The sequence below is a fragment of the Equus przewalskii genome, chromosome 13 (genome assembly GCF_037783145.1).
Source record: "Equus przewalskii isolate Varuska chromosome 13, EquPr2, whole genome shotgun sequence".
NCBI lineage: Eukaryota > Metazoa > Chordata > Mammalia > Perissodactyla > Equidae > Equus > Equus przewalskii.
In genome coordinates, this window is record NC_091843.1 from 27,115,152 (window position 1) to 27,139,013 (window position 23,862).

The 23,862-nt window shown below is 44.1% G+C and overlaps 1 protein-coding gene across 4 annotated transcripts in view; it reads left to right on the plus strand.

Annotated features, from left to right (window-relative positions):
• Window positions 1–23,862, plus strand: part of PDE6A (phosphodiesterase 6A) — a 60,004-nt gene that overhangs the window by 26,885 nt on the left and 9,257 nt on the right. For 3 of the 4 annotated variants that reach the window (XM_070569188.1, XM_008534085.2, XM_008534086.2), the window contains exons 7-17: window positions 4,795–4,861; window positions 5,472–5,519; window positions 8,367–8,516; window positions 9,102–9,245; window positions 11,101–11,166; window positions 11,379–11,525; window positions 12,474–12,581; window positions 14,245–14,354; window positions 15,669–15,756; window positions 15,952–16,052; window positions 16,428–16,535. In XM_070569188.1, coding sequence (XP_070425289.1) covers window positions 4,795–4,861; window positions 5,472–5,519; window positions 8,367–8,516; window positions 9,102–9,245; window positions 11,101–11,166; window positions 11,379–11,525; window positions 12,474–12,581; window positions 14,245–14,354; window positions 15,669–15,756; window positions 15,952–16,052; window positions 16,428–16,535 — 1,137 coding nt within the window. The remainder of the gene's footprint in view (window positions 1–4,794; window positions 4,862–5,471; window positions 5,520–8,366; window positions 8,517–9,101; window positions 9,246–11,100; window positions 11,167–11,378; window positions 11,526–12,473; window positions 12,582–14,244; window positions 14,355–15,668; window positions 15,757–15,951; window positions 16,053–16,427; window positions 16,536–23,862) is intronic. The other variant, XM_070569186.1, reaches the window with a different exon arrangement.

Below are 23,862 nucleotides of genomic sequence, written 5' to 3' on the forward strand. Positions count from 1 at the left end.
ACGGGCTCTTAAACATCCATTTGGAGGTGACGGACATCACTTCTGCTCACATTTCACTGGCCGAAGGTGGTCACATAACCATATCTAACTTCAAGCAGACAAAGAATGCCACCCTATCAGTGCCCAGAAAGAGAGAGAGTCAGAATACTCATAAACATTTTGAACGGCTGCCGCAGTATATGCCATGTAAACTGATAGAGGGGAAAATTGAACAGTAAATCAAACCAAAAGAAGGCAAAATAAAAGTTTAGAAAGGACATAAAGTAGGTGGGAAAAATACAAAGTGTATATTAAGACAATATTTAAATCCAAATATATCATTAGTTACTTCAAATATAAATCAACTAAATGTTCCAGTTAAATGACAAAGGTTGCCAGGCTGGGTAAGAAAGAAATCTATCACATTTCACTGAATCTAAGATGTACAGTTTTCTACCTTTTGACATTTCTGAAATAGAATCAATGACACTGCACAATCGCGGTCAGCCAGACGGCAGTCATGATACAGTTGTTACTGCCCGCCTATGCACGAGCTTGGTCATAGCCATTCATGTTGCTGTGACTTCAGCTGAGTTATATGCATTGTTGGTTGTATCCACATTGAATCTAATTGCCATAAAAGGTATCTTAGAGATTATACTATGATGCAGCATTGCAAAAAAAGTTGCTTTGAATGGCACAAAAATACAGGAAAAAGGTGTGAAATGCAAAAATCTATATCTAAATGCTAAAAGAGCTTTGTTGACATTAATAAAGTAATACTTACAAGTTCAAAAAGCATTGTATTACAGATTAATTGGCAGCGTATTATCTCTCAGTTGCATGAAAGAAATAGCTCTTTAGGGGCCAGCTGCATGGCCAAGGGGTTAGGTTCGCGCACTCCGCTCTGGAGACCCAGGGTTTCACCGGTTGGGATCCTGGGTGCAGACGTGGCACCGCTCATCAAGCCATGCTGAGGTGGCATCCCACATAACACAACCAGAAGGTTCTACAACTAGAATATACAACTATGTACTGGGGGACTTTGGGGAGAAGAAGAAGGAAAAGGAAGAGAGAGAGAGAGAAAGAAAAAGAAAGAAAGCAAGAGAGAGAGAGGGAGAAAGAGAGAGAGAGAGAGGGAGAGAGAGAGAGAGAGAGAGAGAGAGAGAGAAAGAAAGAAAGAAAGAGAAATAAAGAAAAAGATGGCAAAGAAAGAGAGAAAGAAAGAAAAAGAAAGAAAGAAAGAAAGAAAGAAAGGAAGGAAGGAAGGAAGGAAGAAAGAAAGAAAGAAAGAAAAAGATTGGCAAGAGAAGTTAGCTCAGGTGCCAATCTTTAAAGAAAAAAAAAGAGAAGTAGTTCTTTAAAGAAGTGATGACTTCCTAGATATGAAGAAACATCCTATATCCTGTTTACAAAAGACCTATCTAAAGGATAAGAATGCAGAAAGGTTGAAAGCAAAAGAATGAAATAAAAGATACACCATGCAAATTATAATCAAAAGAAAACTGACGTAACTATGTTAATAACAGATAAAAATAGACGGTATGTCAAAGTGCATTAGTAGAGATAAAGGTAGTCACGTTTTAACGGCAAAGGGGCCATTCACCTTGATATTACAGGAATTATGATTCTGAATTTGCATATACTTAATAACATGGCCTCAAAAAAAAAGCGGACAGAAATATAAGAATACACAGACAAATCCATGTTTGCTAATTGATAGAGCAGACTAAAATAAGAAACAATATAGAAGATTTGAATAAGACAATGAACAAACAATCTAATGGATACATACAGAACACAGCACCCCACCCCCCAAACTATAGAACACTCAGTATTTCCACGCGTCCACGTGATGACATTTGCAATAACTGGTGATATAATGGGCCATAAAGCAAAGCTCAACACGTTTCAAAAGATTGAAATTATACAGAGAATGTCCTCTGGTCTCAATGAAAATATGCTGGACTATTTCAACAAAAATAATAACAATAACAATAATAATAATAACAAAATAACAATAATAACAAAAACCTAATTAGAAGAATCTTCATATGCTTGGAAACTAGGAAATACTCTTCTCAAAAAATAGGAACACATTTCCAAAGAACCCATGGGTAAAAGAACAAATCAGCAGAAATTAGGATATATTCTGAACTGAAAAATAATGGAAATGCTGCATAGCAAAACCTATGTGATGAATGAAATCACGCTTAAGGTGAAATTTACAGCCTTAAATACACATATTGGAAAAGAATAAAAGATAAAAAAGTGATGAACTGTGTACCCATCTGTGTCACTCAGGGTCTCGACAGATAACAGGTGTCACATTCAAATTAGGATAATTCAAGGCGGATTTATTTACAAAGGGACAAATTACAGAGGTGTGGTTAGAATGAAGGAAAACAAGAGAATGCGCTAGTGGCAATATTGTTGTAACCACTCCTGGGCCCAAAGGGAGATTTCTAGAACTTAGAAGGAGAAAGAGGCAAGAGGCATGTAGAGCAGGCCACCTTGAGAGAAGCATTGCCCTTCAATCAGGGAACATAGAGAGCCCAAAGCACCTTTGCCAGCGAGGACCCAGGGAAATAAATAGCCTGACTTTACTGTTCTACTTTCCTCTATTCTTTGGCCAGATCTCCCCACTGGGCCCCACAGGGAGGAGCAGGTTGGAGAGTGGTTGTGGAGGGGCAGACAGAAGCTGTCCATCACAGCATCTCAAGAAATTAACAAACAAGCACAAAAATAAACCCAAAGAAAATAATAAAGAGAAGCCCAGAAATTAATGAAATAGGAAAAGATAAATGATGAACAAATGCCAAAAGTTGGTTCCTTGATAAAATTGACATATTTCTGGTAAGACTGAGCAAGAAAAATAGAGAGAAAATCAAATGAGCTGTATCACGAATGAAAAGGGGGGATAACTACAATGACACAGACATTTAAAAGATAATAAGAGATATTATGCTAAAAATATTTTAAATCTAGATGAAATAGGCAAATTCCTAGAAAAATAAAACCTACTAAACACAAATCAAGAAGAAATAGAAAACCATGATAGTCTTACAGTAATAAAATAAATCAAAACCTTCCCACAAACACACTCCAGGCCCAGATGCCTTCAGGGGTGAGTTCTACTAAATATTTAAGGAAGGGATAATGCAATTCTTATAGAAATTATCCAAGAGAATAGAAAAAGAAGTGGCTAGTGTAAACTTGATACCAAACCCCACAAGGGCTGTATGAAAAAGAAAATTCACACCAAGCTTACTTGTGAACGTAGATGCTAATATCCTAAATAAAATTTTAGCAAATAATAACCAATAAAGGATTATATATCATGACCCAATTGAGTTTATTCCAGGAATGCAGGGTTGGCTTAACATTAGAAAAATCAATTAATACAATTTACCACAGTAAGAGAAACATGACATAGTTACCTCCATAGAGGAGAACTTTCTTAATCTAAAGAGAATTTTGAAAAGTATCTGAAAACACTAAGTATTGACAGAGATGTGAGGCAAAGGAATCCCTCATATACCACTGATGGGAGTGTAAATTGGTACCACAACTATAGAAAACACTTTGGGGGGCTGGCCAGGTGGTGTAGTGGTTAAGTTCATGTACCCTGCCTGGGGTTCATTGGTTCGGATCCTGGGTGCAGACTGACACACCACTAATCAAGCCATGCTGTGGCCAGCGTCCTATATATAAAGTAGAGGAAGATGGGCACAGATGTTAGCTCAGGTTTAATTTTCCTCAAAAAAAAGGAGAAAAGAAAAGAAAAAACTTTGGTCTTGTCTAGTACAGTTGAAGATATGCATGTCTTATGACCTAGTATTTCTACTCCTAGGTATATGCCATGTAGAACCGAGAGCATTTATACAGCAGAATGTTCATAGCAGAAATGTTTATATTAGCCCCAATTGAGGGGAATGTCCATCAACGGTTGAATGCATATATTGTGCTACAGTCATACAAAGGAAAACTGTAAGTCAGTCAAAGGAATGAATTACAGCAACATAAAAAAGAAGTCAAACGAAATAATATACATTGTATGATCCCTAAATGAGGTTGAAAAACAGGCAAAATTAAACTAAAGGGCACAGGAAAGCATTGTCAGGTGGTCAAACTCTGCAGAAAAGCAAGAATGTAACTATCATAAGGTCAGAACAAGGGTTACTTTGGGGTTAGGGAGAAGGCTGTGAGTGGGAGGGGCAGGTCAGGGCCTTTCGAGGTGCTGACAGGTTGTTCTTGATGGGGATGTGGTTTCACAGGTGTTCACTTTGGAATGATTTATAAAGTTTTTAATGCATTTTTTCATGTCATATTTTTTCTCACAATAAACAAGTAAAAATAATAATACCGAAGATTGGAAGGTTGTTGTGAGGGAGAAATAAGTATGTAAAGCATGCGGCTTAGTGCTTGGTATGAGGTAGGAGCTCACACTAGAGGAGTTTTCCCACGTTCTATATAGCATTAAGTTAACCCTCTCCCTGTAAGTATTAATGGAGGGAAATGATGGCATCTGTTTTTGATCTGCAGCCAATAGCAATCTTTTGAATGAATGTTGTCTCTGTTCTTGCATAGTCAAACTCCTTGTGCAATCAATAAAATGTATTTATCACTCTTTTCTTGGTGTCTAAATTTGGACATCAAGATGCTTAACCAAAATTCGGGGCTTGTTCAGGTATAGTGAATGGAAGCGGGTGCTGGAAGGCACCAGAGAGCAGAGGGAGGGCAAAGACCCAGGCTCAAGATTTTAGTCCAACTCTTCCCACAGCAAAGCTTACCATTTGTCTTTGGCATTTACAGGAATCCGCCTCCCGACCACTGGGCGTTAGTGAGCGGCCTCCCCACTTATGTTGCCCAAAATGGCCTGGTGAGTGATACAACTTTGAAGGGGGAAGGTGTCGAATCAGGTGGGAGAGTGGAAGGATTTCAGATCAAGAGAGTGGAAAAAATGATGGGAAGTGTGGATCTGTAAAAGCCCGATTCTCTCATTTCTCAATTCACTCGACAGTTGGTCCAAGGAGATGAACAGAGACCTGACATTTGAGGAAATATGAAATACACACAGAAATAAGCCTTAAATGGAAAGGTGCCTAGTCTCACTGACGCCTGAAGATGCTTACACACACATGAGGGACAAAGTCGTGACTGGCTGGCCTTCCAGACTCACCACAGACTGAGTCCCAACCTCTATACCAGAGACTTAGTTGCCACTCCCAGCCCCCCATCCCTGCCACGTTTCCAGCCATACCACGTACAGCAGAGCTCCAGTGGGTGGAGTAGCAGCATCCCCTGCCCCAGAGAGAAGGGTTATGTCTGTTAATGCCACATCATCCCCATATTAGAGCCTGGTGACCCCGTATCCTTCCCCAGGCCCACACTACACAAAGCTGCTTATGTAGCAGGCGTTTCTTGAGCATTTTCTATGCACCAGGCACGAGTCTAATCACAACTCCATTATTCCTCTTCACGGCTTTCAGATTTGCAACATCATGAATGCTCCTGCGGAGGACTTTTTTGCATTCCAGGTAAGTCATTCTCTATTCATTCTCTTAGTCATATGATTTTTTTCCCCCCAAAGAGGGTTAGAATACATTAGAATCGACCTATTTTATTGGGAGGCAGTCTCAACAAAGTGAAAACATGAGTGGAAAAAGTCCTTTGCCCGTAGAAGTAGGGAGGGAGTTAATTTGGTAGTTTCAAGGTCCCACTCAGTTTTAATGTTCACACCCTTTGCTATCTGGCCTCAGGACCTTTGCTTATGCAGTTCTCTCCCCAACCACCACCTCCTGCCCAAATCCTCTCTGCTCTTCAATGACAACCTCAAATGCTATGAAATTTCTGTGAAGTTTTATTGTTTCCCTTGTTTGAATATCATCTCTGTCTCCTTGGGATTTTCATGGAATGTTGTTTAGTATTCCATTTGATTTTGTCTGTCTTTCTCACATATGTTTGTGGAGGCCATCCTCTGTGCCAGGCATTGGCACAATGCTACACTGGCTACGATGGTGGACCAGACCCGCATGGCCTTTGTCTCCAGGGAGCTCATGATCAATGGGGAGAGAAACACGTGGAGGGCTGGTGGGGCAGAAGGGCAGAGGGATAGAGGAGGGAATCTCTCAGGGGGCCTGACTTAATCTGGGAAGAGTCCAGGAACGTGTCCCTGAGGAAATTTTGTCTGGGCGGTAAAGAAAGGAGAGAAGACTTCAGGAAAGAGAGGACTTGTCAGAAGGAACTAGAGTGGATCAATGAATCTGGGTGAGAGACTGAGGAGGAGAGTGACAGGAGGAGGTTCTAGAGAGGCAGCCAGAGGCCAGATCCTGCAAGGCCTGGAAGGCCATGCCGGGGAATGTGTCTCTCCTACTGCCTTTCCCTTACTTCACCTTGTCTTTTACACCAATTCATCTCAGCAAAACACCGGCTTCCTTTGGTCCAGGGTTTCTTGACATCTTCAGCTCTAGGCGCCCTGTCAGTGTTTGTTGAGTTTAACATGCTAGGCATAAGAAAAACCAAATCATTAGCAATCAGGAAGTAGTTAAGAAGGAAATAAAAATGACTCTTAGGAAAATTAGCATATTATTTTTTTACTCCTTGAAGAACATTACGAAAGGGCTTAAAGAGAGTATACTTCCAAAGCTAAAATCTGCATCTTGTATTATGATTTTGACCATATCAGTGTGACATCTTGCGCTGTGATGTTGACCATATCAATGTGACATCTTGTGCTGTGATGTTGACCATATCAATGTGACATCTTGTGCTGTGATGTTGACCATATCAATGTGACATCTTTGCTGTGACTTTGACTATATCAATGTGACAAGCCCAAATTGTTGCTGAGAGCTGCTAACCTGATTATAACACAACAGAATTTGGTCTTTACCCAGGTCAGCCAATTAATTGCAGTTTACACACATTAGGAAATCAAATCTGATCTTGTTTTAGATTCTCTTTCCCGCTCCAACTCATCTTCCACAAAGTAGCCTGAGTGATTTTTTTAAAATATAGGTTGCATCAAGGAACTTCCCTGCTTAAAAGTTTTTAATGCTTCTCCATTTCTCGTTCAATAAAATCTGCCTCCTTATCAAGGTCTCCAGAGGGAAGGGATTCCCTGAGGGTGAGGTAGAGAGCTGGGAGAGATGGAGGCCTTGACCTTGTCTCCTGAGCCAGCCCTGTGCTCTCTGGGCTGTGTTCTGCTCGTCTCTGGAGACCTCTCCTGCCAGGTGCTGGATTCCAGAGTTACTTAAATAATAACAATGATCATCCTGCCACCTTAAGAATCTTGAAACTTTCAAACAGGAAGACTCTCCAATTCCAGGAAGCCTTCCTTGACTTCATTCTCTCCTCTGGCCCCCACAGTACCTTAGAGAACTTCCCATATGCAGTGTAATGGCCTGTTGACCTTCCGGACTGCGGGGAGGCCTGAGGACCACATCTGTGCCTTACTTGCCTTGGTTTCCCCAGCCACTAGCTCAGTTTCTCATACATTGTAAAATGTTTGATAAATGTTGGATGAATCAATGGAAAAAGAGTCTAGAAATTATCTCGTCCAGTTACCCCCATTTTATAAATGAGGAAAGTGAGGCCCAGACAGATGGGAAACAACTCACAAAGGGCACCTTGTGATTGACCAAGAAATTTCACCTCTATTTTCTTGTTTGCTCCATGAGGCACATACTTTGACTACTGTCTCCAGCTGTAGATGAGGAAATTGAGGGCCATGGAGCTAAAATGACACGCCAAAAGTAACACAGAGGGGTCAGCCCATTGGCATAGTGGTTAAGTTCACACACTCTGCTTCAACAGCCTGGGTTTTTGGGTTTGGATCCCAGACGCGGACATACTCCACTCATCAGCCATGCTGTGTCAGCATCCCACGTACAAAGTGGAGGAAGCTTGGCACAGATGTTAGCTCGGGGCTAATCTTCCTCAACAACAACAACAATAAAAAGTAACACAGAAAGTCAGGCCAACAGGCAAAAGGTGCAGGTTATATCTAGCCGAATAATTCAAAGTTACAAGAATCACCAACATGCCCCTTTTAAGCCAGCCGCCTGCGGTCAGTGCCTATATCCGAAAGGAAACGCGACCTCCCTGGACTGTTTGTGTGCATCATTATACCCCCAGCACATAATGAATGCACTGCCTGGCACATAACGGCCCTGAAATCTTAGGGATGAAAACAATATGGCTATCTGGCTTAAGGAGCTCCCACCAGATGGGCTGTCTGCTCATAGCATTTGTTTGGTGACTAAAACCGTGCAAAATCCAACAGGGTCTACCCTCTTGCCCCCTCCTCAGCCAGTCAGGGTCACGATGCAGCTGCCTCTGCAGCCTGGTACCCTAGGAAACCTACTCTGGCTCTTCTCTTGTAGAAAGAGCCTCTGGATGAATCCGGATGGATGATTAAAAACGTCCTTTCTATGCCAATTGTGAACAAGAAGGAAGAAATTGTTGGGGTGGCCACGTTTTACAATCGCAAAGACGGGAAGCCCTTTGATGAAATGGATGAGACCCTCATGGAGGTATGGTCTTTGGGGAAGCCTTTTGCCATTGGGATTCAGAGTTGGCTGGCCACCATGCTTGGCTTCCAGAGCTGCATGGTGGGGTCCTCGTGTGCTGCTCCTATCCTGGGAGGGATGGGGAGCTCACCTTGTAGCCGCTATCCTGACTCAGCCTCAACGTCCACTTTCTTCCCTCTCACTTCTGCACTGCCACGTGTTGTCGGAGAAATCCACATTGGCTTAGAAAAAATTTAATTCATGAACTTTACCTTTCAGAGCAGCTTTGGGGTCACGCACAACTGAGCAGAAGATACGGATGTTTCCCATTCACCCCTTATTCCTACATGCACACAACACGTTGCCTGTTTGTGAAGTGATTGTGCACAAGAACGATGCTTTCTGTGTGTCAGTGCTTTATTTAAAGTGCATTCCCATCCGTTATGTCCTCTTTTCCCCGCAATATCTCTTTGAGGGGGGCAGCACACAGCTGATCAAACCCATTTTACGGCTGAGAAAATGGAGGCGGAGACAGTCTTGCTCTAGGTTACAGAGGCAGGATCAAGCCCGGATGTTCTGCCTCCAATTCTTCCTTTCCTTTTTTTTCAGTCTTTGACTCAATTCCTGGGCTGGTCTGTCTTAAATCCTGACACCTACGAGTCCATGAACAAACTTGAGAACAGGAAGGATATTTTCCAGGACATGGTAAAATATCATGTGAAGTGTGACAATGAAGAAATCCAGAAAATCCTGGTGGGTAAAGTTCTTTTCTTGTTTCTTCTCTGGCAGAGACAACCGCCCGTTGGAGCTGTGGCCAGAGCGAGGCAGGACTTAAAGCTCCATGAGGGCAGACGCTGGGCTGGGCTCGCTCGCTGCTGTAGCACCCTGTCTCACACAGGGATGCTGCGGGCCCTGGCGTTGAGTGGATGAATGAATGATGCACAGGTGCCCGAGGGTCGCAGCTAATGGCTGCTCTGTGCGGCCTGGGGGCAGCTGTCCCTTGCAGGGACACCTCAGTCTTAGGGCCAGATCTTGGCTTAACAGTTCTGGAAACTCCATTTTTCACTGTGCTCAGGGCTGACTTAGTAGTGGAGATGGAGTCATCCAGCCGCAGCCCCTACTCTGAGCGGAGACTCTATCTGACACATCAGTGGACAATGGTCAGTTCCTCAGAGCTGGGGTCAGCTCACTTGGAAACTCAACCTTTCTGAGCAAAGAAATAGTTCAGAGGGAGTTAGATGTTAGCAGAGCCCTCACATAATTTCATCACTTTACAGTTTATAAAGCAAGTGCACACTTCGAATCCTGTTTGATGCTTAGAATAGCCCAGTAAGATGGACAGAGTAAAGATTTTCCCCTATTGTAGAGATTAAGAAATTGAGGTCCAGAAAGATGAAGTAACTTGTCCCCAAATCACCCAGCTCATTACATAGGCCTCACTTAACCTTTATGAGGATAACGAGCAAATCCTCTAACATTCTTACGAAGGAGCTGCCTAGGAGGTAGTGAGCACCCCATCATGAGAGGTATCCAAGCAGAGGTTGGATGATCATAAATCAGGGGTGCTATAGAGGAGAGTCCTACCTGGGGTAGGAAATTAGAAGAGATGCTTTCAAATATATGTGAAAATCAGTGATTTAGCATTCCTGGAATTTTGGTCTCAAAGAGACCAAGATTTCAGGAGCAAATTGAGTTAGCCAAATGGTGTCGGATATGTTGCTCAGCTGAGCTCTCAAGACCTCGGCTCATAGACCTCATCAGTTGAAACAACACACAAAGTTTTCAAAGGCCATTTCTTAAGCTGGGAAGATAGCACAACAAATTTAATCATTTCATCCCAATAACTGATAAATTCAAAGAAGAAAACATCCAGTTTGTATGAATTGACTTATGGTTTGCTTTTCTCGGTCCATAATTTCAGCCAAATGATGGACATGTTGGACCTACGGAGGCATAGCCTCAGTGAGCCAGGTAAAAGTTAATAGATGGTGCTCTGGGTCAAGGAATCAGAAACAAGTAACTGAGTCCAGCTTCCCATCCCTCTGGTACATGGGGAATTAGGCCCAGAGAGGGAAGGAAATTGCTTGAAGTCACACAGTAAGTGTGAGGAAGAGCCAGGACCTTGAGCAAGGCCTTCTGACTCCCAGGGTGTAATAATAACAAAAATCTCAACAACATTAATTCTAATCCTTACTATGTGTGAGCATTGCACTGAGTGTTTATGCTTACGTGCATTATTTTCGTTGTACAGGTTTTTAAAAAATGACTTTTTAAAATTAAGTTAAATTAGCACGATCTAGTTTTAATTCACCAGGTAAGTACTTTTATTATCTCCATCTTACAGATGAGGAAATGGGGTGATCAAGGCATTGTATAACACTGCTACTAAGTGGCAGAGCTCGAATTTACATGCCAGTTTCCACCGCTCCAAAGTTCACGACTGAATTTGCTCTTCAATGAATGTTGAAGGCGGCCTCTCTGAGCTGGGGGCTCTGTTGCAAGGACTGGAGGAAGGAGGGAAATGGAAATGGAAAAGTGGAGGCATCTTTAGACCTTAGATGTAGTAACCTTTTGGGTTTTTTTCCTCTGCTCCTTTGGGCCCTGGCAGAAAACCAGAGAGGTGTACGGCAAGGAGCCGTGGGAATGCGAGGAAGACGAACTGGCCGACATCCTGGTGAGCGGGGCGGGGCCGCACTGGCCCTCACGGTTAACAAGTGCAGGGGGCGCCCGAGCGAGCGTGCGCACGGGGGTCTCTGCAGAGCACGACCTTTGCCACTCTGCTCTGATCCTCCCAGCAGACCTGGGATAGGACGGGGCTCGGGGGAGACAGGAAGAGACCCAGCCCATATCATGTGCCCTAATCACTTGACTCTGGTCCTTACACAGCAAGGAGAGCTGCCAGATGCAGAGAAATACGAGATTAACAAGTTCCACTTCAGCGATTTGCCCCTGACAGAACTGGAGCTGGTGAAATGTGGGATCCAGATGTATTATGAGCTCAAAGTGGTGGATAAGTTTCACATTCCCCAGGAGGTGAGGTCAAAACAAACCTCTTTAATTTCCTTTTTTCTTGTTTGCTTGCTGGGATTTTTTTTTTTTTTTTCCTTTTTAAACTCAGCCGTAGACTGCCTTAAAAAGAGTGTACCCCTGGCTTTTAGGATTTAAAGCATTAGTCATGTGCACGGATGAGTCATTTATCAGAAAAGAGACTCCCAGTTCCTCTGCCCTGTGGCGTTTCGGGGGCATTGGGGCACATTCGGGGGTTCTGAGGCACTGAGTTCTGAAGGCTCTGAGTAAATGGTTTGCAGAAAACAGTCCTGTAGTCACCCAGGGTGGAAAATGTGGGTTAAATCAATTTAAACAAGACTTTTTCCCTGCAGGATTCCTTAGGGTGTGCTGTGAATGTCGAGAGATGCGGGCTGGGCAGAGACGGTGGGGGTGTCAGGTGTACCCGCCCAGAATTTCCCAGACCTCTGATTAAAGCAGCGGTTCTCAAAGTCTTGCCCCAAACCACATCAGCACCACCTGGGAATGTATCAGAAATGCAGATTCTCCTTGCTCACACACGCATGCTCTCTCTCTCTGTCTCTGTCTCTTTCTCCGCTCTGATGAATCCGAAGCTGTTTTAACAAGCCCTCCCGGTAATTCTGATGCACACTCCAGTTTGAGAACCACTGATTAAAAGACCCCTTTTGTTTTCCTCCCCTATGAACCTTCTGTTAGTTTCTCCTGGGACAGTAGCCCTCCGCGTCTCAGTTTGGGAATCAGTGATGAAGTTTAATTGGTGGATTAAGTGCAATCTACCTGGTTTCATCACAACGTCCGTTTTTGCAGTATTTCACAGCTTGCAAAGTGCTTTCACGGTATTGTCGCATCCATTGCTAGTTACTGCCTCCTGGTCCAGAGTCAGGGTGGGAGGAGGCAGGGCCCCAGGCCCCTGGCAGGGAGCGTGCTGCCTCACTGCTGTGCATGTGTTTGCAGGCCCTGGTGCGCTTCATGTATTCCCTGAGCAAGGGCTACCGCCGGATCACCTACCACAACTGGAGGCACGGCTTCAACGTGGGGCAGACCATGTTCTCCTTGCTGGTGGTACGCCCGGCGGCACCGTGGTGGCCGAGGGCTCCCTCCACACCAGACGACCTCCTGCAGCTCCACTACAGCAGAGCAACGTTGTTCTTCTCTATTTATTTGCTTTTTAAAATGATGCAAAAGGAGCACATGCTTAGCATAAAAGAATTCCAAGAATAGAGAAGCATATAAAATAAAAATTGAAAGCAAGCTGCGGTCTACCCCAACCCCAGTCGGGTGATTTGGAGGTTACCATGGCACACGTCCTTCCACAGTTTCTTCTGGGAGCATAGAGACACATTTGTACACACACATACACACACAGTTTATTTTGTTTATGACCAGTGGAATAATTATTCTGTAATATGCTATTTTCATTTGAAGAAATATAAATATATCAGATTACATATATACAAATTTTTTTGTTGGGGTGAAATATACCTAACATAAAATTTACCATGATAAGCATTTTTAGGCGTACAGTTTAGTGGCATTAAGTACCTTTACAATGTTGTGCCACCATCTCTACTATCCATCTCTAGAACCTTTTCATCTTCCCAGACGGAAACTCTGTCCCCATTAACAACTCCCCACTCCCCCCGCCCCCAGCCCCTGGTGACCGCTATTCCACTTTCTGTCTCTATGAATTTGTCCACTCTAGGGACCTCGTGTGAGTAGAATTGTGCATTGCCTGTCCTTTTCTGTCTGGCTTATTTCACTTAGCATAATGTTTTCAAGGCTTATTATCCACGATGTAATTTTATGGCTGCAGAGTACTCTGTATTGTCTAAATACACCATAGTTTCTTTACCCAGCCCCCTGTTGTTGGACATGGGGTTGTTTTCAATCTTTCACTATTACAAACAGTGCTACAGTGTCCTTGGATGGACATACCCGTGTGTATTTGTGTCAGTATTTTTGGCTCAGAGGGTTCGGAGCCCTGTGTATTTCATTTAAAAGTGTTTTCCCATCCAGATTATGATGTAAATCTCTGCCTTGCCCCGCCTCCTCATGTTCCTTCCTTTCCCTCCTGGCTGGAATGGTCAGACCAGAGTAGGGACTAGGGCCTGGAGGCAGGAATTCTGGCCAGGCCACCCTAGAAGGTGACAACGACACCACTTAGACTTGATTTAATTTTTGGAGTCACAGAGTCAGCATCACCTCTCCAGGGCTCCTTCCCACCCTCTACTCCAACACCCAGCACAAACAAGGAGTTAAGGACTTGAAGGAGGCTCTGGGAAGGCTTCTTCTGGGCTGGGCCAAACCGGTAGACCAGGTTTGGAAGATTTGCTTTACTAGTCTGGCCATGTTCAAGGACCCTCCAAACCCTAAAACCTGACAGTGGCAAGTTTCTCAACAATCATCTAGTCCAGTGCCCTCCAGCTCCCGTGTGTAGACTGGAGAACTGAGATCCAGAGGGAGATGGGACCAGCTGAGTTCACTCAGGAGAGGGTGACCAACCATCCCCGTTTGCCTGGGACTGTCTCAGTTCTAGCACAAAAAGTCCCACAACCCAGAAAACCCCTCAGTCCCAGGCATCTGGTCATGCTATGGCTCCAGGGGTAGAACCAAGATTTAATCTACGTTTCCAAGCTCTGGGCCCTCCTCCTCACACCTGCCCTCTCAGCTCAGCTTCCAACCCCCACAAGAACGGAACGAGTGACATCTCTGATTGCCCTTCCAGACCGGAAAGCTGAAGCGCTACTTCACGGATCTGGAGGCTTTGGCCATGGTCACTGCTGCCTTCTGCCATGACATTGACCACAGAGGCACCAACAACCTTTACCAGATGAAGTGAGTCAGCCCTTCCTGGCCCTCCTCTGTGCTGCCCACCCCTGGAATTCATTACCCAGATCCAGATGGACGCACTGGCCACGGGGAAGTCCTGCTGTCCACAGCTTCCCACTTCCACCTACCCTTTGGGTCTGGGTAAACTCCTGTGAAAGACAGAATAATGACTCCCAAATATGTCCACGCCCCAATGCCCAGAGCCTAGGAAAATGTTGCCTTACATTCAAAAGGGACTTCGAAGATGTGGTTGAGTTAAGAATCTTGAAATATAGGGATTATCCCGGGTTATCTAAGTGGGCCCCATGAATCAGAAGAGTCCTTATAAGAGGGAGGCAGGAGGTCGGAGAGGAGGGAAGATGCTACACTGCCAGCTTAGAAGATGGAAGACAGGCCACAAGCCACGGAATATAGGAGGCCTCTAGAAGCTAGAAAAGGCAAGGAAACAGCTTCTCCCCTAGAACCTCCTGAACAAAAGCAACTCTGTGGACCTGTTTTAGACGCCTGACATCCAGAGCCGTAAGATAATAAACTTTATTGTTTTAAGCCATTAAGTTGGCGATAATTTGTTACAGCAGCCATGGGAAACTAACACAGTAAAGTCTCTCGCCCTCCTTCTTCCCTTCCTACCTGCTGGACTCATTTAAGCCAGGATGTTAGTAACAGATAACGGTTCACTCCTTCACCTTGTATTGATAACGCTCCTCATAGGAGTGTGGTAGGCCCTGGCCAGGCACAGGAGGTACCATGGTGGGCAAAGCAGACATGGTCCCTGTCCTCACAGAGGTTCTTTTCCAGACAGCCTCTGCAGCATAGTCCTTGAACCGTGCTCTCGGTGGACCCTTGTGACCACCTCGTGGGCTGGACAAAGAAGGGACCAGTGTTATACCCATATTGTAGATGAGGAGGCTGAGGCTCTGCCCAGGGCCCACAGTGTGTAAGTCACTGACAAGCACTAGAGCATGCTTCTCTGCGTCTTCTCGATACTTGCACGCTGCTCCGAGGCTAGAGATTGTGTCTACATTTTACCTTGTGGGAAGCTAAGTTCTGAGCTCAGTGCTTACAATATAGTAGGTTCAATATAGTAGGCTCAATGAGTATTTACTGAAGAAAGACAGGAACAAACACGCTAATTGTGGGAGTTCAGTGGCGCCCTCATGACTCTCCCTATTTTCCCCCGTCTCACTGTGTGACGAGTTCCTTCTCATTCCTGGACTTCCACCTCTCTGCCTGCAGAATTAGGAGGTGGCAGGACTGGATCACGTCTTTAACCTCTATCTCAGCCATTCCATGTTGATTCTGTCTTTCTCTCCCATTCAGATCCCAGAACCCACTGGCCAAGCTGCATGGGTCCTCCATCTTGGAAAGACACCACTTGGAGTTTGGCAAAACATTGCTGAGAGATGAGGTAGGATGAGGGCCCTCTGCCCTGGTGTTAGGGCCTGCACAGGAGCCCACGTCTCACCAGATGCCTGAGTGTGGCCAGGCAGCCCCTCCCCATTGGTCTGGGCTGCCTTTTTTATCATCTAAGGTGAGCATCAGTAATTGGGTGACTTTACTGCCGGCATCACTTCTCACATTTCCCCTGCGATTTTCTCTTTAGAGCCTGAATATATTTCAAAACCTCAATCGCAGGCAGCATGAGCATGCAATCCACATGATGGACATCGCGATCATCGCCACAGACCTCGCCCTGTATTTCAAGTTGGTCTTCTCATTTTAAGAATAAGAATAACCATGATTATAACAATAACAAACATCATAGTTCCAATAGATTTGATATGTCCTGTGTGCCAGGCACAACATTTGTGCTATGAAAAATTAATTCTCACTACAACTCTGCAAGTTAGATACTGTTACCTGGGTTGTCCAGATGGGCAGCTGAGATCCAGGGGCTTTGCTAAGATCAGATAACAAACCCCTGACGGAGTCTAGCTTAGGTCCTGGGTCTGCACTCCCAGGCCTTGTTTTGTTAATTATGTTGTTTTAATAAGCCTCCGTCTGAAACAGTGAGTGTTAGAAGGCCAGTGTTGCCTTATTCTAAGATGGACTCCTTTAACAGACTGCTGTGTTTTGTAGGAAGAGAACAATGTTCCAGAAGATCGTGGATCAGTCTAAGACATACGAGACTCAGCAGGAGTGGACGCAGTACATGATGCTGGAGCAGACACGGAAGGAAATTGTCATGTGAGTTGAAACGGGGCTTTCACCTCTCATCCTCGTAAGCCCAGGGCCATGAGGCGACAAGCTGCCCTGACAGGGCTTGCAGCCCTCAAGAGAGCCCGGGGACACTTTCCGCTTTAGAGGCCTCTGACGTATGGAAAAAATGAAGTTATGCCAAAACAGAATTGCAGAAATGATGATATATGCTTAATCTTTGTTTTAGCACTAAAATACAAAACTATTATTTTATTTCTCTGTCCAAAAAAGTATAATATTTGAAGTATTTCTATCATCAAGTTCAGAATTTTGGTGGTAAAGTGATATAACTTTTCTTGATAAAACGTAGAGCATTATATCAATTATTATTTGAGTGATAGCTATGTGTCACTCAAAATAATAGGCTTAATTTTTTTTAGTGTTTCTTAATTATGGCAAAGTCCTGTAATATAGCCATGCTGTTCACAAATTAGTTACATGATTTTTATGAAATTTAGAGTGCCTTGATGGCATAAGGTCTGGTAATGGGACTCAAATTTAAGTTTTCTGGGGGCTGGCCCTGAGGCCCAGTGGTTAGGTTGTGTGTGCTCTGCTTCTGTGGCCCAGGTTCAGTTCCTGGGCGCAGATCTATACCACTTGTCGGTGGCCATACTGTGGTGGTGTCCCACGTGCAAAACAGAGGAAGATTGGCAACAGATGTTAGCTCAGGGTGACTCTTCCTCAGCCAAAAAAAAAAAAAAATTTAAGTTCTCTGGTGAATATCTTCTTTCACTTCTCTCAATGTGCTTCCATGATTTACCTCAACTGATGACAGAGTGAGAAGTGTAAATTTGAGGCCTTTTGTGAATATGTGGCCCAAGCCAAATGGTCCTCTGGCTCCCCTGTGATGGGTCTTGGGTGTTGACAATCAGGGGAGACAAGGCCTGACCCGGTTCCCAAGGGAGTATCAGGTTGTTGGTTTATCCCCAGATAACTGGCACATCCTCCTTGCAGCGAAACTTGGTGACATCTAGATGCACTTCACATGCACATCCCCTTGGACCCGTTAATCCCACTTCCAGGAACTGATCTCAGAGATAAATGCCAAAGCTGTAGCTGTTTCAAACAACACAAGACTGAAAACAAGGTACATGCCTCCAGGTGGGGACCTGGTTAAATAAGAGATGGTAATCCATGTAGGAAGCATTACACGGTCATTAAAAAGAAGCCATAGGGGCTGGCCCGGTGGCACAGTGGTCACATTTGCTTCTTGGCGGCCCGGGGTTCACCGGTTCGAATTCCAAGTGCAGACATGGCAGCGCTTGGCAAGCCATGCTGTGGTAGGCGTCCCACATATAAAGCAGAGGAAGATGGGCATGGATGTTAGCTCAGGGCCAGTCTTCCTCAGCAAAAAGAGGAGGATTAGCAGCGGATGTTAGCTCAGGGCTAATTTCCTCAAAAAAAAAAAAAAAGTGGGTCGGTTATGGCAAGGTCCCTTTCTTTTAGAGGACAGCAGGGATCTCTCAGGCAGATGACCTCACTAGTGCTGACCAGGTGATTCCTCATTGACTAGTTTGGGATTCCGTTCCTGGGGGAGGCCGACACTGTAATTGTCTCAGTGTGGTGACGTGGAGCTTAGCATAAGTGACTCCATTTGGGGCTTGTTGTCTTGTTTTTAACAGTGCAATTCAAGAAAAAGACTAGTCCAATAGAAAAATGGAGAAGGGCACAAATAGACATTTTCCAGAAAAGGAATTACAGTAGAATATAAACATATGAAAAGATGATGATGATGTTACTTATATTAAAAGAAATGCAAAATGAAACTGCGCTGAGATGTAATTTTGCACCCTTCCCATTGGCAAAGATTAAATGTTTGCTGACACTGTGTAGGGCAGAATGGGGGGCAATGGGCAATCTCCTTCGCCGTGGTGGAAATACAAACAGGTGCAGCCTTTATGGAGGGCAATCCCTATCAAAATTGTAAGTGCCCATACTCTTTGACCCAGCTGTCTCGCATCAAGGATTTACTCTCCAGATATCTTCCCACACGTGCGCCACAGAGTATGTACAAGGCTGTTCATGGCAGCAGCATTTGTAATCACAAAAGAGATTGAAAACAACGTAAATATCCATCCTGGGGAACTGGGTTAAATACACTATGGTACTTTCATGCAGTGGAACGTCACACAGACTTTACAAACAAATGATAGGAAGGATTTCCAAGATACAATGTTTAATTTAAAAATCAAACAAACAAAAAAGCCAGGGCAGGACTTCAGTTATTGTAAAAGCCAAGCTAGTCTTAAATGGAAGTCTTCAGATTGAGAAACACACGCCCCTCCGGGCCGCATCCCTGCTCCCCAGGGAACTCAAAGCCTTCCAAGATACAGACGCTCATGGATGGGCTCCAGGGAAACGATGTTCTTTTTCTTAATATTATCTCCCTGAGAAAGCACAGTGGGTGAGGCACTGGCAGTTCCCTCACTCTTCTCCCACTTTACAAAATAAAGGCAAATTTGCCTTTTCTCAAACCTTTCTATGGTGCTCAGAGGCAGTCTTCCTCAGCAAAAAGCGGAAGATTGGCAGCAGTTAGCTCAGGGCTAATCTTCCTCAGAGAATGTGTTTTGTTTTGGGGGGCAAAATTATACTCTGAGACTGTCTTTACCAATAGTTTACACAACACAGGTTGCGGGGGGATTTATAATAGTTTTATAAGTCAGTAGCACACAGGATAACATCTCTTAATGAGCCAATAAAGAGATAATGTAACATAACTCCAAACCAATGATAGATTAATCACACTGTTGTCCCAGGCAAAGGGAGAGGAAAGGAATAAAGTCCAAATCTAATCAAGGTGTGCCTTTTTATAGGAGGAGGCACTTGGCCAGCGCAAAATAAAAGTTCCTTGTTGCCAGGGGACGACAGTGCCAGTGTTGCCAGGCAGGCTGACCTTCATGGGCCCGTTTCTCGGCTTGTCACCACATAAGGGAGTCGCCCTTACCACCATAGGAGCTAATGACCCAAGGTCTTCAGAGAGTTTATTTAGGTCAGCCAAGTGTTGCCTTGCCCAGACCAAAACTCTTGAATATTCCTTAAAAACTCCGGGCAGTTAGAGTCTAAATGTCCCCTTGTCGTGGTTTCTTCTCCACATCTTATTACCGATAAGCTCCCAGCAGTGTTCATCTTCAGCTGAGCTACTGACTTCTTATCGATGATAACAGATGAAATGATGACATCCTGACACAACTTGATTCATTCTTGTCTCGAAACAACTTTTTTTGTCTTTGTCATAAACAAATGCATTGAAGCAACTTCACTTGTCATTAAAAAATGGATTTGAAATCATATCAAACCAATACACAACAGAATGTACCACTGTCCAGAGGTGGTCCCCTGATATGAGGGTAAAGGTCCATCGATAACAAGTACTGAGGGTGGCAGCACCTGACTTCATCCATGCCACTATCTAATCGATCATCTGTCTCTCTGTCTGTCTGTCCATCCATCTGTCCGTTCACTCACCCACCCATCCATCTGTCCATCTGTCTATCTATCTTTTTACCTATCTATCTATCATCTATCTATCTATCTATCTACCTATCCTTCTGTCTAGTCCATCTACATACCCATCCATTTATCTACCTCTAGCTTTCTTTTTTTTTTTGAGGAAGATTAGCCCTGAGCTAACATCTGCTGCCAATCCTCCTCTTTTTGCTGAGGAAGACTGGCCCTGAGCTAACCTCCGTGCCCATCTTCTTCTACTTTATATGTGGGACGCCTACCACAGCATGGCTTGCCAAGCGGAGCCATGTCCGCACCTCGGATCCGAACCAGCAAACCCTGGGCCACCGAAGTGGAATGTGTGAACTTAACTGCTGCACCACTGGGCTGGTCCCATACCTCTATCTTTCTTAAAATTAAAAATAAAAAATAAGGTGGGTGTCATCGGGATGCATTCTAACATGCTTATTTGAATTGAAAAAGAGAATTAGATTCTTTCTGACACAAACAAGTCTGATTTGCCTGCTTTCGTTGACAGTAAAAGACTGGCATTTCCAATTATGTTATGTGGCAAAATTTCCGTACATTAAATGAGTCAAATCTGCAGCTTCAAAGTTTCAATGAAAACCTAGTTCAAACTTGTTATACGATAAAAGCATTTTTGGGCTGGCCTGTGGCTGAGTGATTAAGGTTTCACATGCTGTGCTTCAGTGGCCTGGGTTTGGGGGTTCAGATGCCGGGCATGGACCTATTCCACTCCTCAGCCATGCTGTGGAGGCAGCCCACATACAAAAAATAAAGGAAAGAGGCCGGCCCTGTGGCCGAGTGGTTAAGTTCGCGTGCTCCACTTCTGTGGCCCAGGGTTTCGTGCGTTTGGATCCTAGGCACGGACATGGCACCGCTCATCAGGCCACGCTGAAGTGGCGTCCCACATGCCACACCTAGAAGGACCCACAACTAAAATATACAACTATGTGCCGGGGGGCTATGGGGAGAAGAAGAAGAAGAAAAAAAAGAAGAAGACTGGCAACAGTTGTTAGCTCAGGTGCCAATCTTTAAAAAAAAAAAAATAGAGGAGGATTGGCACAGATGTTAGCACAGGGCTAATCTTCCTCAAGCAAAAAAAGGGGAGGATTGGCAACGGATGTTAGCTTAGGGCTTCCTTATACACAAAAAAAGATAAAAGCACTTTATAAAAAATATAACATGGGAAGATATGTTAAAAATAATAATCTTTTAAGTGACCTGACCCATTCTGAATATTTTGGGTTAACCAAAGTGCTTCAGAGAAAGTGTCAGGGTGTAATAAATGGTCACATGAGAAGGCTTGGTCAAATCTTTATGGCCTGCTTCCCAGAAGTTGAGCAAGTGAGTGATTCTAATATTTGCTTTAAACAAAATTGAAGGAGAACCTAACTGAATCATAGCTGATAGATCATTCAGAATAGTGATCACTGTATAATTTTCAGCAGTTAATCTAGAAGAATTGAAAGAATTGAGTGACATTGTGGTAACAAAACTCCTTCCATCCCCAAGATTTCTAATTACGTGCATCTATAAAAATAAAAAGTTGGCATAAAACAGATGCTAAATCCTATCTCAGCCTAGCAATAGGAAATATTCATTTGTTAACTGATTTTTTAAAAATAGCCCCATCCCATCTCATTTAAGAGATGAATTCCCAAAAAATTTACTTTGAGTGTTTAATAACTATTTCTAAAAATAGGTATATTTTTTGTTGTATTGGTTAATTGTGTAATAATAATAACTTTAAAAAAGTTTTCAACACTTGGAGGCCTATGGTCAAAGGAAAAATTTTTAGTTATATAATTTCAGTTAATGGACGTAGTTGGTTGCAGATAAGTATGAAAGAGTGAACAATGAAAGACTTTTCATATATATATACATGCTTGAAAGTTTTTCATTAATATATATACATATATACAGACACATATACATACATATATTTCATTGTATACATACATATATATACAGATACACATACACATGTACACACACATATAGAAAACATTAGGATGAAATCTGTGGAGGAAATCAAGCGGAAATACGAGTTTACAGAGAAAAGGAAGGATGTAAAATTCCAGACTCTTAAAGGAACGTTTATTCAAGTGTTTTTAAATGGATGATGGGCTGCCGGTTGCTGTGAAATTGCTATGCTATTTAGATTCCTTTGTATTTAAAGAATGATATAACAATTTTATTTTATAGTGTCAATATTTAGATTGTGTTATGAACTAGATTCTTTGGAAATATTTAAACTTATGATTAAACAAACTCTGTGTGGTGGAGAGCTGTCCTATGCATTGTAGGATGTTTAACAGCATCTCTGGTCTCCACCCCCTGGATGCCAGTAACGGTCCCTCCCTCTCCAGTGGTGAAAGCAAAAATATCTCCAGACATTGCCAAATAGCCCCTGGGGGCAGAAATAGCCCCTGGCTGAAAACCACCTCTGTGAAGCAATCTTGGGGGCCATCAGTTAAGCGATTAGAAATGTAATTATACCTGGGTAGTGTTGCTGTTAGACAGTCGCGGCTTTGGCACCAGACAGCCTAAGTCTCAGCCCTCTCACTTATTGGCGGTGGGACTTTGAGCACGTTACTTCGCCTCTCTGTGCCCCAGTTTCCTCATCTGCTCAAAGAGGATAAAGGTGGTACCTACCTTATGGATTATTGTGGGGGCCGAGCCGGAACATGTGGAGTACTGTGCAGCCTCTCTCGTGACAGGTAGTGGTGTAGACGCTCCCTATGGTGTAATAAGACGTACATATTTGGTCTTTGTCCCCAATTCCTGACCCATAGCTCTAAAACCCTTAGAATTTTCAGAGAGATAAGAGTGTCTGTTCTAATGAGGCAACTCCTGGCAGGACCCCGAATAGCTTCAGGATAGGGACTGATCGCCAGAAAGACCAGGCTCTGATTAGAAGCTTGGAATTTTCAGCCCCGCCCCCAATCTATGGCGAGGACAGAGGGGCTGGACACTGAGTTAATCACCAGTGGTCAGGGATTGCATCAACCGTGCCCACGTGATAAAACTTCCACACAGCAGACTTCGGAGAGCTCCCGGGTGGGTGAACACCTTGAGCTGCCGGGAGGGTGATGCACCTGAAAAGGGCGTGGACACTCTGCAGGCACCCCGCACCCCACACCGTCTCCTCCACGTCTTTTCCATTTGGCCATTCCCTGAGTTGTACACTTTGTAATAAACTGGTAAACGTAGGTAGAGTCTCCCTGAGTTTTGTGAGCTGCCCTAGCAAATTTCGGAACCTGAAGGGAAAGTTGTGGGGCGCCACCAGCCGACAACTTTGTAGCCGAGTGGGACAGAAGTGTGGGGAACCAGGGGACCTAACGCTTTTGACTGACCTCTGAAGCGAGGACAGTCTTGTGAGCCTGAGCCCTTAAACCTGTGGCATCTGCACTAGTTAGTGTCAGAACTGCACTGAATTGCAGGACAGTTGGTGTCAGCATCGGTTGCTGCGAGGAGAAAACTCGACGCTTCCTTCCTGTGCTTTGATTATCTTGGCGTGCTTGCGTCAGCCAGCTTCCTTTAGTCTGAGGTCCACACCCAGCCCCCTGACACATCCCAAACCAATTTTGCTAGTCTGCACGCTATTTCTTGGACCACTCTAGGTGAGGATGTTTACTCTAGGGCCAAGATGTTAAAATAACTCTAGAGGGAGGGTGTGACTTCCCATTCCTCGTCAAATCCTTTATGTCTGCACTTAATCCCAGATTTCACTCTTGGCTCAGGTCTGACCAAACCATGAGCTGGAAGGGCTTAGAGATCCTTTGTGCTGGGATATGAGGCCTGCCACCTGTTTTCGTCCGGGCTCGTGAGCTGAGGACGGCTATTC